Source organism: Siniperca chuatsi, linkage group LG8, assembly GCF_020085105.1.
Source record: "Siniperca chuatsi isolate FFG_IHB_CAS linkage group LG8, ASM2008510v1, whole genome shotgun sequence".
NCBI lineage: Eukaryota > Metazoa > Chordata > Actinopteri > Centrarchiformes > Sinipercidae > Siniperca > Siniperca chuatsi.
The window spans coordinates 9,649,123-9,667,844 of NC_058049.1; the positions used below are offsets into that span (position 1 = coordinate 9,649,123).

General features: G+C 40.6%; 1 protein-coding gene across 10 annotated transcripts in view; it reads left to right on the forward strand.

Annotated features, from left to right (window-relative positions):
• The window catches only part of atp8a1 (ATPase phospholipid transporting 8A1), a 108,157-nt gene that overhangs the window by 75,923 nt on the left and 13,512 nt on the right, over positions 1–18,722 (forward strand). For all 10 annotated transcript variants that reach the window (XM_044206235.1, XM_044206237.1, XM_044206242.1 and 7 more), the window contains 7 exons: positions 898–1,008; positions 6,534–6,608; positions 8,412–8,534; positions 12,897–12,975; positions 14,181–14,242; positions 14,492–14,548; positions 14,867–14,974. In XM_044206235.1, the coding sequence (XP_044062170.1) occupies positions 898–1,008; positions 6,534–6,608; positions 8,412–8,534; positions 12,897–12,975; positions 14,181–14,242; positions 14,492–14,548; positions 14,867–14,974 (615 nt within the window). The remainder of the gene's footprint in view (positions 1–897; positions 1,009–6,533; positions 6,609–8,411; positions 8,535–12,896; positions 12,976–14,180; positions 14,243–14,491; positions 14,549–14,866; positions 14,975–18,722) is intronic.

An 18,722-nucleotide genomic window follows, 5' to 3' on the forward strand; every position in this document is an offset into this window, starting at 1 on the left:
TACCTGATTTATATTGATGTTGTATCAGTGAGTATCAGATGAGCTCCTTGCTGCTGTGGATTATTAGGGAGCTAGTTTCTAAGATTTAATACTTGAAAGCCCAGGCTTATCTGTTGAAGTGGAGAGTGAAGAGGCTTTGGACAGAGGCACCTCTGCTCTCCGTCTGTCATCAGTTCAGGTCTGTGTTAACTGATGTTTGATCTGACCATTCGAGGGGTCAGACAAATTAGGGGCTGCCACTGTGCTGTCATTTCACCAAAGAATACTGTGTTAATGCTGAAAAACAAGCCTTCAATAAAATTGTGTTTGCCCAAAAGTAAGTTTAATTCTACTCCTCCTACCTCCTACTCTGGTTTCTGAGACATTTTGGAACTTTTTCTTTTGTCAGATGGCAAGAGGATGCAGATGTAGATTGTGTGTTTTGTTGTAGTAATTTACTGGCAACTAAGATGAAACACTTGCCTCGAAGTTCTGCTTCAGTGTAATCACAGCTAGCGTATTATTATTATCAGCTAGAGATCACACTGAAATTGTAAGTTCACCACAGGCCCTAAATAGTGGTATAATTATAAAGCCATTTAACTATTATGCTGAGCCCTTGGAGACCACTACCCCCGTATGAACTCAACCACTCAAAGCTTGGTCTTACAATCTTTGACTTGAAATTTCTGGAATGTGTTAGTGAGCGCGTCGGCCTCAGTGCCTCATCAGTCCACTGTGCTGGGGGATGATTGAATGGTGCTGCTTTCTTTAATCTTGAAGTTCCTGTAACTGCTTAAGTGTTCCAGCACTGATCTTTGATTATGAGGAACTATTAGACAGTGTACCGTAAACAGACTTTTGCTATTCATTAATCTTGTTTTCTCATTTTCCTCCATTTACTTCCCTCCCACACAGTTCAAATACTTGAAGAATCTGCTGCTCGTCCATGGAGCCTGGAATTACAACCGTGTAGCCAAGTGCATCCTGTACTGCTTCTACAAGAATATTGTCCTCTACATCATTGAGGTATGTCTCACATAGTAGCTCTCAAGACTAAGAGTCATGCAGTGAACCAGATCTGAATGCAAAGCATTGAGATTTGTCCACATGACATGATTAAGTAAAGGCGAAGATTCCTTGTTAGAGTTTCCATGTTTGTATTTCTGTTGACTGGCCCTTCACATTACCTGCCAGTTTGTGTGGCTCCTGGGTCATTGGTTTGAGTTTTGACATACCTAGACAGAACATACACAAACAAACAGGCACACTCACAGACATACACACTCAGTAATGAAGGGAAAACTAATTAACTGGAAGTCTGCCTTTCGGAAATCCTTGGCAGTTATTGGATCCTTAGAATATATTAATCCACACAGCTCATCTGAATAATCGTGAAGTACAGCCATCTCACTAGCAATGCTACCCATTTCTTATTTTGCCCTACAATTACAAGATATTCATTTTTACTATTTTACACTGTGTTGACAGCAGATTCAGACAGATATGTACATAACATTGGACACGCTAAAAAAAACAAAAGCAAAATCTTTATTTACAAGTGCTTTAAAAACCTGAATGCTCTCAAGTGTTTAAGATCTCATGATTTGACAGAATTTAACTTATCCTTCATTTAGACTTGAAAACTGGGAACCATGATATCTCCATAGGAGAATTTTGTCAAAGTCAAGACAATAAATTAAAACATGAATTTTTGCTCATCCTGTGATTATTAAAGTAATGAATGCTCTTCATAGGCACTAAGCTTGACTCTTCTTGTAATTCAATGGATGATGGTTAGGAAGGTTCACACATGTTTGCACATCGACCTGTTGGTGTGCGGTCGCTTGGATGGCATTTGACAGATACCAGAACCAGTACTGATAACAGGTTCAGAGCTATAACCAAAAATGACCAGACAGGTTAAGTGCTTCCTATCAGCAGCAGCTTTATCATCAGGAGTGCTCAGATGTTTTGATCTACTGGCCATGCACTTGTCTGATGGAAGTAGCAACTTTGGAAAGTGCTCCCTGTCCATGCTATGCAGTGGCAAAAAAGGATCAGCCACATGTTTTTTTTTTAATGTCATCACCATATAACCTGTCATGGAAATATGAGCACTTTAAAATTCTCTTTTGTTCATCGTCTTTCTGTGACACTTGACCTCTGATCCCCTTTTCCATCAGCATTCTAGTTTATATACCATGGAGAATCAGTAGACTACCTTTTACATTCCAGCATGTCTGCTTCTGGCCTATTGTGACCTGAAGTGAAAGAGGGCAGTCAGTCTCTTTCCAGGCTACAACTGCAGTTGTAGGTACTGCAACACTTTGAACTCATATTAGCCTTTTCCAGATAAGGTAAAATACTAGTTGCAAATGCAGATCCAAAATAAAATTCAATTTGCAGAAAATTGAATTTTCTGTCTGCAGAAACATTACATATGACATTTCATCTGTGCCTGACTGTTGAATTTCTTTCTTTTTCGTCACTGTTTTCAACCATGTGTCAACTTTTCAATGTTTCACTCACTCAGAATTTACTATTTAAGTCCAGAGGTGGCACAGCTTCTAATGTCTATATTACATAACTTCAAGACTATGCAAACCCGTCTTTTATTCTCATTATTCCTCTCTGCCCTTCATTTGAATCCTAAATGGACCTTTATGCCACAATCACATCAAAACCTGGTCAAAATTCCTCTTAGCACTGTTTATTCATTTTTTGTGTGTCCAACTATAGCTCCTCTTACCAGGTCCCTTTTCAAAGCAGGTCTTTTCCTACAACTGGAACATAACATCTATAGTTCTGTAGTTCTGTCTGCAGGGCGAGCTTCTTTCTAGCACACCTTTTGTTGCTCTCTGAAAACATACCCCCTTTGCTGCGCTCCTTCAGGGGATTCAAGTAGATAATAGAACATTTCTTCACTGGCTGCTTCAATATTTCAAATGTCCCTGTTTTGAAAGAACCTGACATCTAACACACCAGCAACCCCAGGGTATGGGTAAAAGCTGTATTTGTTGCACTAATAGGTTTACTTTTGTGCTTGCATGTTGTTCTCGTCGACTCCCAGGCTACCTTGCAAGGAGAGAATCAAGGATGTTGACAGGAATATTAACTTTTTTGTTCACAGCACCATTGTCTGGTACAGTTTGTGTTTGAATTTGAATACCAGGACTGGGAGACTCTGTGTTTAAGCCTCTTTTCATCACCCTCTCTTTCCACTGGGTCTTTGGTTCCTTTTAAGAGACATAGAGTAGGAGGGTGAAGGATTCTACGGCTATTGTGGAAGACGTGAATGTGAGTGCAACTTAGTCTGAGGCTCTTGGAACAGTTGTGTGATCCTTCAGGATTTTCTGTGACTCACTGACGGTTAATTGTGAGTCAGAAAGTAAGGCTGTCACTCCAGTGTATGATTGACTGACAGCTGGAACTGCTTCACAGTGTTTCTTTTGGCTTTCCCCATGCTGTTGATTATGGTTGGCATTCCTTTTCGTAATCAGTTAGAGAACAGTTCAAGCATTATCACGCTTTAAACATGACCACATGTATATCTAATTGAAGAAGGCAGTTATAATTACTGAAATATTTTTTAAACAGTGTGGCCCAGTGCTTAAAAAACTTTAAGCAGAATTCATAACTCCTACTTTGTTACAAATTATACTATTAATTAAAACAGGAGTGAAAAGGATTGAATTCAGCCACATTCAAGCTAAGAGGTCTTTTCAAAGGAAGCCATAGCAACTTAATTCAAATGGCTGATCCAGCTGGCCACTCATGTTTGATTGACACATTGCCAGGGTGCTACAGAGGGGGCTGATGGACAAGTGGCATTTATGAGGCAATTACATGAAAGCTCATTCAGTGCGGCTCAGTGTAGTTAGAGACGGCTCGGAGTTGCAGAGCAAAGCTTGCCGACTATTGCACGCTGAATGAAACCACAAAGGCCGTGTCTGGCATTGTAAGACAGCTTATGTTTGTAGCTCCACATATTTCCAGCATATTTATCAGCTCCCTCTTTATGTCCCTCTTTATTCTTTGCTTGCTTTGTGTATGAATTCCATTAGCAATTCTGCAATACTAAGCTTAAGAGTATCAGGACTTGCATTGTTGGGGACAAATGTCATGCTTCCCCCACCTCTCCAACCCATTGCCACTTCTAGACAAGGCCTGCAGAACTGTGGAGCAGCCTTAGAATCAATGATTTTTGATTTGCTGATGAATATGCAAGAAGTCTTATCGGCTAGCCGCTGCCCAATCCCTCTTTTCTCAACTCCCGCTTCCCTCCATTACTGTTTTTCATGATGTGCAGTCGGGGAGAGAGGCCAGCCACACCCCTCTGCTGAGTGGCACTCAATGAGGAGAAGAAAAGGGGAAGAAAAATCCTGCCTGGTACTTCCCCTAATGAGCAAATCAATGCATCTGTCCCTCAAGAGACGGGATAGGGAGAAAAAGAGTGAAGCTATTGGCACCCCAAGGACCAGGCCAAAACACTCACTCAGAAGCAGTTACCACATGCTATGAATAGGAGCCTTTTTAACTTAGCACAACAATATATCAGCCCAGAGCCTCTTATTGGGCAGAGCTGTAATTAATTCAGCAGTTTGACCTAACCGCTAGCCTCTCGTTACTATTGCTTGAGTCACGCTAATGGTTGAAACTGCCTCATGGCTTGGGCTTCATCTACACATAACCCATAGCAACGGCATCTGAATGTATTTTCAGCAAGCCAAGACCCAAAAGCACCTAAAACTATTCATGCACTGCCAACAGATGTACTGTACACCTTCTGATTCTCATGGTTACAGAGCCACATGGTCCCAGATTTGGGTGAACATCCCACGTGAATTTGAAAACAGGCCTCTTCATATAAAAGAAACAAAATCATGGTAGAGTGCACCTGATGGAGTGGAGGGTGGGATCTATGATAGGTGGGTGTGGCAGAGAGGGGAGGTGAGGGGCAGGGTATGGGGGCACACACAGACACAGACTTCGTCTATAGGCACCCACCCCACCAAGGGAATGAAGGGGGGTGAGTGTGGGGGTGTGACAGACATTTGTTTTCATGCATACTCTTACACGATTAAATGGGAAGGGCCAGTGGCAGATTGGTATTGGTCGTGTAGAGAGTGGCAGCGGCGGGTGGGGCCCTCAAATAGGCTTTGTCCCAATCTGAGAATTTGTAGCAGTTCATGCCTTCATAATGAAGTTAAATGAAGCGAGGAAGTGCTTGGTTGGCAATGACCAAAACATAGCACCCCTGATGTTCCCTTGACAGATTTAGCGTGAGCAAGAGCCGGTTCTGGACCACGAAGTGTCAAACTGTAACTCTGTGAGGAACGATTTCTGATTCACTCTCAGTATACAGTATACAGTTTTCATGTTGTACATGCAGTTTTTCTCCAGAATGTGTCAGACAAATCTGCTTTACAACAATAAAATTATTCACGCGTACCTTTTTTTCCTACTAGATACTATATTTTAACTGCTCTACTTGCACACTAATATAGTTAATTTAGAATATCTGGCTTCTGTCCTGATCTTAGAGGCATTGTTTTGTCCAGATAAGTATTACTAATCAAGATACGGTGATAAGCCTCTTCTCCAGCCAGCATATGGTTTACATTACCTCTCTCTCCCTTTCCTGACAGAATATCAAAGTCTCCATCATTCACAGTCCCACAGGCCTGACTCTGCCCCTATAACTAACCTCATCTGTCACCCACTTGTCTTCAGGTAGATCAAGGAGGGAAATAGTGGGCTTGATATATGTTTGTATATTATCCCGTGATGAATCCATTTAACAATTTGCATCATGGAGGTGGCATTTGGAGGTCTAGGCTTTCCCACTCTATTGGCCTCTCCTTTCCTGAGTTTGAAACCTGACTAAGTTAGACTAATGACATGTTGATCACAGGTCAGCATTTCAAACAAACCCATGTTGGTTTTAGGAGAATGTAGTTATTTTTTGTAATTGACAAGAAACATTTATTTGTCCAGCTTTATTCCCAAAGCGACAATTGCAACATTATTGCAAGATGCATCACCCTTGCAATAATTCTAAAGATATATTAGCAGGAGCTGTTCATTCTTTGATATTTTTCATATTATATGGGAACCTGCAGTTTCTCTCTGAAGTCTCTGTTGTCATAAGACAGTAAAGAATGTAGTGTGATGGAGAAATGGATTGTTAGTCTGTAGACACAGGGAGCCCGTCTCAAATCTGATAATGGTTACCACTCACCCTTACTATCACTAATGGAAAGCATATACTGAAAGGGCAATTAGAAAGACTACAGAGAGTGTAGTGTAGTGTTTTCATCATGTAGTTTGAGTACAGCCTACTATATCAGATTTATGACTTAGTGCCTTACTGATTAAAATGACTAATGGGAAAGGTAGATGTGAGTATTTTGGACATGAAACCATCCTTGTAATCTTGGTTTGTCAATGAAAATGATAAACTCTTAAACATGAACTGTATTATAAATCTGTGATTGTATTTAACTGCTTTCTGTTCTTACTCTTTCTTTATGTGATTTTGTCTCCCTTAGATCTGGTTTGCGTTTGTCAATGGCTTCTCAGGCCAGATCCTGTTTGAACGCTGGTGCATCGGCTTGTACAACGTGGTGAGTGTTAATAAAATTTACTCTCTAAAGAGCCCATTTTACTCATTTACCCTGTCTCTGACTCAGAACTGATTTGCTGTGGTGCCCCAAAACTGATCCCTTTATTGCGTGACTATGTCATCAACATCTTGAAAACTTTCTCCTTTATTTATGACCTGTTGTCAAGTCCATATTCCCTCTGTGCCCTAAACTATGTACTGAATACGAAAGAACAACAGCTTTGCTTGCCCCAAAGAGTGTAGTTAGCGAAGGCAGCTACGTCTGAATGATAAAAAGAATAGGAAGAATGGAGCAGCAACTGAGCTGGCTGCTGATGTAGGGAGTCCCACAGGGCTCTATAATGGGACCACTCCTAATGAACTCATATTTCATATCTGTCATGAATTAAGTAGAAGGAGGAAATGTGCATCTGCAAGTCTGATCTTTAATACCAAGCCCACAAGGAGTTGATATGTAACTTTAAACTGTTTAGTAAAATCAATTCAATTCAATAAACAAAAATGAATGAGAGAAGTGTGAAGTGAAATTTCCCCACATTCCTGATCAGCCTCAAGTGGAAGTAATTTATGGAAGGGACAAACTGTCAAGTGAGGAGGACATTTCCACAGCCCTGCCTCTTGCGTTTATTTCATAATAAACCACCACCTTAGAACCAGTACTGTATTGGGGGGTGGGAATAGAGTCTTTCACTTTATCCAAAAACTGGGTGCATTCCTCTGACTCAGTGGGAGTCAGTGGACTGAATCCGCCCCTCAATGGAGATCTTCCTGGGCCTGGCTCTGAATAAGAAAGGAGCCCAGTGGAGCATGTCCTGTGACCCGCTGGTCCTGCAGACTGAGGCCTGCAGACTCCCACTCCAGATGGGCCTGCAGGGAACTCACACCAACTGAGCCCCCCAGCCACACAATACCATCACTCCTCTCTCAGCAGCTGCTATACAGAACAACATTACAACACCACAAAATTACACTTTAGCTAAGCTTAAATACCTGCTTCTTAGTCAAGAGCATCGCAGATGTTCATTGTAGATGGGTTTTGCATATGAACATACCTGAAGCATGACAAATCAAAATAAGAAACCCTGAAGGGTTTTGAGGTCAGTGGTCTTCAATGATGTAAAATAAAGAATGGGGCTACTGGAGAACAAAATGAAGCAAATTTGTCTATAAATGTAACATATGGAGATGGTGGCAATGATTAAGACAGCCATCTACCATAAGTTTGAAACAATTAGACATTAGATTAAACTATTTATACTGTGCATGTACAGTAGTTTTATAAATTTGGTGAAGTTTGTAATGTGATTTTGGCTTTCAGTGGCATAAACATTTTTCCTTTAATACCTAGTGAGTATGGGTTTGGTCAGTCAGATCAAAATGTGAATACTAAGTGCAAATTAATTCATTTGATAATAAGGCCTCTTCGGCTTTTTTATTTTTTATTTTGTCAAGTGTGTGAGCCACACTCTCCATATGCACTATAAATTCAGGAATTGTAATAATTAACAATGTTTTGTTCTAATTCTTTAAGCATTCACTTGCATCTTACAGGCTTCATCAGATGACATGAGATGTGATTGAAAGCTCTAAAAAAACCTAACACATGGACCTTTTGACTTAAGATTATTTTGTCACACAAACTTTTCCCAAGGTCAAGAATGAACGTTTTAGAGAATATGTATTTGAATGTCATCAGTTTTTAAGTTCAGAGAAATAAAAGAGATGATCATTTGTGTGGGTTTTATTAAGTTTATCTCAGATTTACCACTGATGTTTCTGTGTGTGTGGTTTTTTTCTTATGCAGATCTTCACTGCGCTGCCTCCTCTCACTCTGGGAATATTTGAGCGCTCCTGCAGGAAAGAGAACATGCTGAAATACCCAGAACTCTACAAAACCTCCCAGAATGCTATGGGCTTTAATACCAAGGTAACACTAGTCTCTATCACGTGCATATTTACTGTTTTATTTGCACATGACCAGATTTAAATACTATTACTATCACTTTTTTTATTATTCTCACTTTGGTCTTTTGGTTATCGTTATTTGTTGTGTTATGTTGATTACTTTCCTTTTTAAATCTTTTCTGGTCTCTGTCCTGTTCTTTGCAGCTACAGTTACATAATTTCTTTCCAAATCTAGTGCAATATTGCAAGTAAATGTCCCTGGCATTTGAAGGAACTAGTATTAGCATTAATATTTGGTAGTTTCCAAACCTGTTTTTGGAGCAGCTGGTCTGTATTCATGGCCTAATTTTCTATTTACATACTGTATTTCACTTCATCATCTCTGGAAGATAATGTTCAACTTCTAAAAGGGGGGTATCGTTATCTGCTGTTTTGGTAATTTTATACAGCTCAACAAGTATTAAGTGTCACTAAACACTCACAAATTTGGTAATTTTCAATTGTATCATCTTAAATTGAGAATTAATTTTGTGCTCCACCAAACAAATGTAAAGGTCAAATGTTCCCGCTCTTAAAACCAATTAACATCACATTAATGACACGAGATGGTCCTGTTGTGTTGTTGTTTGGGACTGATGTATCTCCCGTCACAGTGACCTGGCAGCTGTAGACAGTGCGTCTCCAGTCGTAGCCCGGTTTGGCCTGGCTTGACCTATTCTGTCTGGTTGCAGTGGCGTTCGATTAGCTTTCCCCCACTGGTAATAAAGATGTCTCCTCCTTTCTCCATGCTGAGCCAGAGCCCTGCACCCTCTTCACAGGTGTGGTGACCTGGTTAGCAAGGCATGGAGGTGGATTAAAGAAGGATTGGCCATGGCAGTCAGGGGCAGGGAAGGTCAGATGGGTTGGGGGATGCAGCAGAAAGAATCGAGGGAAGGAGGAAATAAAGAGAGCGTGCTGTCATTGTGTGACAGCGTTTGTTGCGGAAAATTATGCAATTTGTTTAAGTGAGGGAGTTGTTTGTTCACAGAGCAAGGCTGTCAGATTGAGTTTAACCCATCCAGGACCACACTCAATGTATGAAATAACAATAGAGTTTCCATCTCCAGTTTTACTGACAACTTACTTCTGTTAAAAGTTTTCAGATTGAAGTAAAGTATAAGGTTTATTAGTCACAAAGAGACAGCTAGCCCATTTAAACCTAGCCTATTAAAGTAAAATCCTCCAATTTCCTCCAAAACAAAATTCATTGGAATCACGTTTCACTAACCCTAATGTCTAGAGCTGATAGATTGTTTTTTGTTTTGTTATTTTTTTTAAGCAAAAATGCCAAACATTCTCTTGTTCCAGCTTCTCAAAAGTGAGGATTTGATGCTTTTCTGTCATTTATATTATAGTTAACTGAATATCTTTGGGTTTTCGACTGTTTTCAATTTAAATACATTGTCCCAGCCTGTGGGAAATAACAATTAAAAAACTGGCATTTTTCACTATTTATGACATTTTATAGACAAACCAAATTAATAGATAATAAAAATAATTGTTAGTTGCAACCCCACTAATGTCACACCTGCTTTATTAACTGTAAAAAGACTCTATGTGAGCAAATCTCTCCCAGAGCTATTATTGCTAAAATTACGAAAAACATTTGAGATTGTGAACTCACACATGATTAATGAACACACTCTAGCTCATTAGGTGAGTTAATGTAAGTAAATCCACTACTCGTTACGTCCTGGATTGTTTTTCATAATTAACGAAAGCTGAAGAAATAGAAGTAATTTGGTGGCAAAATAGACTTGTCATACACAAAACAAGTGCTATTTGTTGTCTGTAGATAAATGTAGTTTTTTACAAGTGTTGACACCATTAATTATATAGTATATTAGAGAGATATTTGTCCCCACAACTGCCGATTTAATCGTCCACAATTTTGGTTGAATTCTGTTTTAGGGTGGATTTTCCCTTCATTAACTTTTTTAAAGACTTCATTCACCTTTCCGTGCCAAAAAAGGGTCACAAAAGTATGTGTCTGATAGTTAGAAGCAAATGAACCTCAATTTTGTTTGGGCCACATTTTCCAAGCACCATAAATGATGACTCGGCCAGGTCAGCAGGTTGTTTTTGCTGGCTTGTCCACTCTTTTCCCGAGATATTTTCCTTGCAGCTGGCCTGAGGCGAGGCGAGAAAATCCAGCAGGAATTTGGCCCCTCGAAGCCTGTCTTTTTGCACGCCTGGCTCTTTTGTACACAACAGATACTGTCTTTGTGAATTAAAGCTGTTTGTGTAAAAACTCTAGGCGTGGCTTCAACTGTGTCGCCCGTTGACATTTAATTACATATTCCTGACACTTGAGTCACTCTAATAAACTACGCTCCCCTTTATGTGTCGTAGTAATTACAGCAGTTTCCCAACTATCACCTCTTATAGAGCATCTTTCCCCCTCTTTCTCTTTTTACCTCACCCGTTCAAAAAGAAACAGGAAGGGGTGGGTAGCTCTGGAAATATTTGGCTCAATATTAATTACTGGCATTCATGCTTTTTTTTTGGGAGGGGCAATTAGGAGTTCCACAAAGGGCAGAATCTTTACAGGACAGATTGGCCATTCATTCGGAGGGGATCCCTAGCAACTTGCTGGGATACAAAGGAAAGAAAGAGCGTAGGGTGGCTGGAGGGGTGAAAGGGAGGATCCCACTGTGACAAATGATTATGAACATTTATTGATTTCATTAGCATTCATTATTGTGGAGGGGAAACGAGGGCTTGTTTGCACCCCAACAGTGTTTGGGAATTGGATAGTTGTGGAAGAGACTGATAGAGAGCTGAGCCTGTCAGTGGGAGGCTAATTGACATAAACATGTGATTGTAACATTAGTGCTAATTTAATCCATATTTGACTACAGAGATAGAGTATTGGGGGTTGGTTTCAGCCACGCCTCGCTCAGTGTATTGGGTTTTGTGTACACAGTGGGAGGGTGAGGTAATCCTGGGTGGGGGGTGGCTGCTACGGGACTTTGTTTAGTCGATAGAAAAGGTGAGGAGGTTGTGTCACTGAGGCCAAGGTATATTATAAAGGGCTCATAGTCTAGAACAAGACATTTCCCTTCACTGTACTCTATCCTCCTTTACGCTCTTCTTTTTTACATCCTTTCCTGGCAGAGTATTTCGAATAACCCTACAATGTCAGTGCTAATAGTTATTCTAAAATGACCCAAACCTTTGGAAGTCACAAGAAATTTTCTCTTTTCATGGTGGTTTCAGTTTGTTTCTGTTTTACTGACAGGTTTGCTGAAGTTGTTGAAAAGGGTGTTTTTAAGAAAGCGAGCCTCTAACTTGTCGTCTGCCAAAATCCGATGATTAAAAAGGGGCCAAAGATTAAAATGTGATGTTTTTTCTGTTTTTATTTTTCCTCCGTCAGCCAGTTTGACAAATTTTCAGCTCTCAGAATTAACAGCAATGTCTGGGTCAGCACGGGGAAGGAAAAGGGGGCACAAATGTGGAGCGTTTTTTGGCAGAATAGATTTCATGGCTGTTTCATGCTACATCGCCCATTAGTGTTTTGTTTGGCTCCGGCGTTGCATAATGTAAATTTGAAACAAGGTGGTTTTGGAGTGGGAGTATTGATTTAAACGACTCATCCAAAGTCTGCATGCTTACATATACAGACACACACGCAGACTGCGGTCCACACCACGATTTTCCAGGCCCTTAATAATTACCATGAAAACAGTTTAATCTCTGTCAGGCCTGTCAGTCACCCTGTGTGTGTTTCTAGACTGATTTCTGCTTGTTTAAACTCTCCTGTCATTTATTTCTACACCAGTTAAAATTCTCACATGAAAGGGCCGGAGCCTAATGAAATGTAATGCGAGGAAACCCTCACACTGGCAGCACATATATTAATGTTGTATAATGTTCTTATCGTCGAGGTGAGGACGTTTATTTTGCAGTTTCTTATGCTCACTGTTTTTTTATTTGATTCTGTTAAATACGGCGTAATCTTTTAAAGAAAACTAGGAGTTAAAACCTGCACACTGACATTGTCCACTTGCCTTTCACTGCTCGTACACACACTCAGCAGCCTCTCTCTCCCCCATAACACACACACAGGATATACAACGTGTCTGTCAGCGGGGTTGCCATTCAGCGAGGAGGCCCTGACAAAACCACCACTTAGCCTAGCGCTGGGCTGACACAAAGGGCCAAGGTCAGGGGTCACTTGGAAGGCTGGAGCTCCCCACACCCTTTTCTCATGCTTTTTTTTCTCTCTGTCTCTCCCTCTCACTCTCTCTTCTTGGAATCTCCTGCCGCCTCCATCCCCCCCACCCCTCTCTTTTTCGTCCTCTCTGCCTCCTTCCCCTCCATCCTTGTCCCCTCTATTTTGCAGGTCTTCTGGGCCCATTGTCTGAATGGCCTCTTCCACTCTGTCATCCTCTTCTGGTTCCCCCTTAAAGCCTTCCAGCATGGTAAGTAGCAGAGACTCCACCACGGCTCTCGGTAGATGAAGAGGGAGGACAGTCAAACACACATACTTTGTCTTAATTAGTTCTCTCTTCAACCGTCCGTCATGAATTGCAAACATGTGTGTGCTCCGGCAAGAGCGACACACACTAACAAGCATATATTCATGTTCATTGCAGTTCACGTGTGCACACAGTTATACGCACTTACTTTGTTTTTTATAAACACACCACTCGGATACAAACTTTCCAGGTGATTGTTTAGTGGAGACAATGATGCTTTTTATCAAAATAGACAACTATCGGTCTTTTTGTGTGTGCATAATAACTTTATTTATCTGTAGGTCAATTGTGCATGTCTGTGCACATTGAGATGCAAGGTTTCTGTGTGTGCGTGCAAAGAGAATAGGGATCTTTGAGCCGGTAAGTCTTGGCTGGCCAGAGCAGAGGACCACACAAGCTTGGGCCTGCTCTCCAAACAAAGGCGCCAAGCCCCTTCACTCTGACTGACAGGCTGTCAGCAAAGCCTCAGCGCATACAAGACATGTGACCAGCCGGAAGTAAAGGGAAAGGGAGCTTCTCTTTCTTTCTTTACTGGCAGTTGCACACTGCTGATATTTTAGCCTCAGTTGCAGCCCAAATCCACGTGGGCAATTTGGAGCAATATGTCTGTGTGATTTGCAGTTAATTACTATTTTATTAACTTAGGAAGTTCTTCTAACCTCTGTTTTAGGAAACGTTTTCTCAGTAGGTTGGATTCCAATTTAATGGCAGAACAAACAACCGTTTTGTCAGAAAAAACAGTCATGTTCTTTCTATTCACCGGTGAATTAGCCAGAACGTTTAATTTCTGACCATGATTAATACACACCAATTCCGCTTCTCAGTCCTACATATGGCTTTTCATAGAAACACTCTTTCCTAATACTTGCGAAAGACAGAATTAACATTCCAGCTTCTCTCAAAGGGCAGTAATGGAAGCAGCATTTGACTGTGGTTTTCACTTAATGTTCCCATGTCCGCTTTTACATCTGAGTCTCTAACAGAGCATTTTACACCAAAGTTCACACTGAGATGCACTTAAAATAATATCCAATGTGCTGTCTGGTTGTTTACTCTTTGGATCACCTTATGGAACTCTGTATGAAACCCAAGAGCTGAAAAGAGACAGCTTTGGCCCTAAAAGCTTCTGTTGTTGATTCCCTTCACAGATACAGTTTTTGGCAATGGAAGAACTCCAGACTATCTCCTCTTAGGCAACATGGTTTACACAGTAAGTGCACCAATCTTCCTGACAGTTGACTGTATTAAACGGTTCAGGTGTCTGAGCCAAGCGTTATCCAATATCTGTGAATAAATGTCAGTTGTTCTTCCTTTTCTTGTGCCTTTCATTTTGTCTGCTGATCTTTTCCAATTTTATACTGTACAGTATGTAAAACAAAAATATGTACTTCCTGTGACTGATTTTAGTATTGAGGGAGATAGTCTTGGTTTAATGTCACTGTGATTTGTGTCTCCACAGTTTGTGGTCATTACAGTTTGTCTTAAAGCCGGCCTTGAGACCTCTTCCTGGACCATGGTAAGTTAATGGCTCTCTCCTCTCTCGCTAAGGTTCTGTTATCTCTTTCCAGTTCCTCCATTTTATATGACCAATGATACTTGTGACATATTTTACATCCTTTTCTTATCTCCAAATCTCTTTATGGTTTGTTCCCACTGAGCTTGTAACTGTAAACCCAGTGAAATGACATGCACCGTATGGTAACTCCTTCAAGTTACTAGAACTCAATGTGACCGTTTATGCCTAAATTATAAAAATGGCAACAAGCAAGATAGGAAAATTTTGGGACCTAAACATTTTCTGTTACCTTACTGTTCTCTGATTCTCCACTAACAGTTCAGTCACATCGCCATCTGGGGAAGCATCGGCCTGTGGGTGGTGTTTTTCATTATCTACTCCTCCCTGTGGCCCCTCATCCCTCTGGCTCCCGACATGTCAGGAGAGGTAAACACACGCATGCTAGCATGTACTCATACACATGCTTACACATCTACACACACACTCACGCAGGCACTCTCTCTCTGTCTCACAGCAACAACTTCCTCTGGTACTACAGAAACTGCTAATATAATCGTCTATCACTGACCTGCAGTGCCTCATAATTAATTTTCTGCTACAGCAAATGCTGGTGGGAAATTTCAGAGTTAAACTTGATACGGGTCTTTGTAAGGAGAGCCAGAGGGGTGTAAACTGCCAGACCTCTGGCTTGTGTTGCATAATGACTTAATTGGGCCAATTAGCCCAATGTTTGTGTTACATTGCCCTCCCTCGGCTCTGAGTATCCACAGGTGACATTGAAACAGTGAAGCAGTGTGGAAGCTAAGCAACGAGAGTTGAGGATGTATTTGGTATACACACTGATATCCTAAAAATCGCCAGAATCAGAAGTTGAGTTTAAAATGCCCTTTTTCATTAAATGTTAAAAAAAGCCCCTGATTTTACATTGTTTACTTTTTTGTTTTTGGAGTTGTTATTTACATGTTAATGTGACTACTGTCTCTCTGGGACACCACAGGTGGTCAATGGGGGTCTATTGACCGCAGGTGACATTTCCCAGTGCATTCTGGGGAAGAGAATGAGGGATCTTTTCATTAGAGAACAAGAACACAGTAGGTAGTAAAAAAAAGGCTGGCACGACACAGTATGCAGTAGAAAAAAACAACTATTTATCTCAGATTCTGTACTTGTGTGTCCTGTTTGAGATAATGCCTCTGGCATTTGGAGATTCAGTGAAAATGTAAATTGTAACAGTTCATTATAGAGGTATTCGATTGTTTTTGGGAGTTCATAACTTTACACCAGTTTTGGCCATCAGTGGTGATGTTGGATAGGAAACTCTAAATGTCAGACATAAATGTGAGATAATTCAACTTTGGAACAGACTTGTGAATATGAACAGCAGCTCACTGACATTTTCCATACAACACCCATGGATAAGTGAGGTGAAATCTTTTTTTTTTTTTTGTATGTTTAATTTATTTTTGACTCTTTTTACTTTTACTGTTACAGTGTAATATTCCCACTGCTCGTTGCAAATTGTTCCTATGTAAAAGTAAGTAAAGCTTTATTTGTATAGCACTTTTTAAAACACACAGTTACAAAGTGCTTCACACATACACACACACACAGACAATATAAATGAATAAATAAATAAAGATATAATACAAAACACAGCACAAAACCAAACTGAAACAAACAAACTGTTGATGTTTGGTACAAACCTAAATTAAGAACATATTGTGATATGATAAACAACTACAGTGTAGAGCCTAATGTGAAGCAGAATTAAACTAAAAGTATAAGATATCTGTGTGCACAGCTGCGTTCAGCTACATTACCATTATCTATAGAAAGGAGGCAGATTTAATGGTCTCCCTGAAGAGAAAATGCTTTGTTTGTCGTGATATAGGTGAAATTGAAGATGGAGTCCATTTTATATTTTATTGCTCATTATATGATGATTTAAAGCAAAAGTTTGATATTTTTGGAAATTTGTTTATTCGCTTTTTGGTGGAGAGTTAGATGAGAAGATTGATACGACTCTCATATGTGTCTGTTAAATATAAGGCTACAGCTAGCAGCTGGTTAACTTAGCATAGCATGAAGACTGGAAACAGGGGGTAACAAAGTCTACCTACCAGCACCTCTAAAGCTCAATAATTAACAGGTTATATCTCGTTTGTTTAATCTGCACAAAAACCAAAGTGTTAAAACAACAAATCTCAATTTTACGGGGGTTTATGTGCCGGATTATTTCTTGGCCAGGACCATTTCCCAGGCAATCAGCTGAGACTCTAGGAAGTTACTGTGGCCCGCAAAGAAATAATCCGGCACATAATCCCCTGTAAAACAGTGAAATCTTTACACTTCAGTTTTTGTAAAGATTAAACAAACAAGATACAGTATAACATGTTAAGTAGTGAGCTTTAGAGGTGCTGGTAGGCAGATTTTGTTACTGTCAGACAGAGCCAGGCTAGCTTTTTTTGTGGCACATTTGGGACAGAAGAGGTTGAGGACAGAAGACAAAGTTCTTTACTTGCGTTGCAGTGTTACATCTAATTGTAAGTTAGTAGTTAACAGTATTTTTGGAATCTTAACCGATGACAGCTGGGCACTTGTATGTGCATGATACAGTAAATAACATAACTAACCAACTACACATGCACAGAAATGCTGACTGTTTTGTTCTCACTCGTACTCACACACACGCGCACACACACAAACACACAGACGATGGGTATACATTAGCTTCACTCTGTCCCCTGTCTGTGAAGCCTGGTGCTTTCATCTATGCCCTGCAGCACTTGACTGAAGACAGTAATGGTGTCCTGTGGGTAGTTGGTAACCCTACGCCCCTGCCCCAACTCAGGGATGCCAGTACATCATCAAACAGGGACACATCTCTCCGAAACCTGAGAAGACATCAGAGACACAATCTCTGCTTCCAAGACTTTGTAGCCTCTGAAAAGCAGGATTATTCCCAACCCTGATGCAGCCACACATATTTCACCACGGCCTCCTCGATGTGTACTTGAATCTTCAAGTATTTTTGTGCTCTCTGTACTTCCATCTATTTTCTTTTACTCCTTCTCTTTTACTTGTTGCATCAGCTTTTCCCCTCTTTGTTCTCTTTTTGTTCAGCTTCCCCCCACTCCACACCACTGCCAGTCGAAAAACTGCCCGAGGGCCAACAACATAACAGACACCAGAACTCCCTTCTCCTCCTGTTTCTGCTCTCACTCACTGCCCAGCTCACCGCCTTTAACAAGAGACGTTAAGCAGCGCTCGGCTTCATGTGAACGCATTCATCAATGTCAGGCTAAATATTCTTTGGACGATTGACAAGACAGGTGCAGGATCCGTCCACAAAACACACTAAAACAGCTAGTATGCTTTTCACAGGCACTCCCAAACTGGCTCATCCCATTTGCACCTCATAAAAGTCTGACACAGATATCAAAAGAAAATGGCAGATTATTCTGTTCAACCAGTGTAATCTGCCACAGTAAGCGGCTTAGCTTCACCTCAGGAGATATCTCCGGTAGGCCCCTGTCACACTGACCTGCTGTCTGCTGACTTGCCTCTGCTATCAGCACAGCTGTCTCCAGTACAGTTTGTCCCTTCTCTCTGCTCACTTTTCACACACACCTTTGCTTTTATCCAATTTCTGCTGCAAGCTGCAGTGGAGCGTCTCTCACTCTCACTCAGATTCAAATACTTGTCATCAGCACATGAATTTTGCACTCTGCATCAGATTCTTCCACAGTTTCTGCTTGGTGAGAAGAAACATTTTCTCAGTAAGAAATCAATTTACCAAGAAGTTTGTTGATGCGTAGCATGCCAGGAATACACTCAGGGCTATCTATGCCAGTCTGTGAGATATCGATGGGATTAAGAGCAGGAATGAAAACAATTTCTAGAGAAACATATCAAATTATTAGTGTCTGTTTACAGGCATTTTGAAAGAGTGGTTTATATTTAAGGGTAGAGTTATTAAGTATTGCTTTAGTTAAGTTATATAACGATAAAGATATCTCCCTTTCTCCCTACAGCAAAAAAACAAAAACCCTGCTAGTGATAAATGCTTTCCTCTTAATGTAGTCTTTAAAAAAAAAGTTCTAAAAACTGGGATAGTGAATTATGAAATTTTTGTTCCTTTTGCAGGCAGAACTATTCTTCCTGAAACAAACTC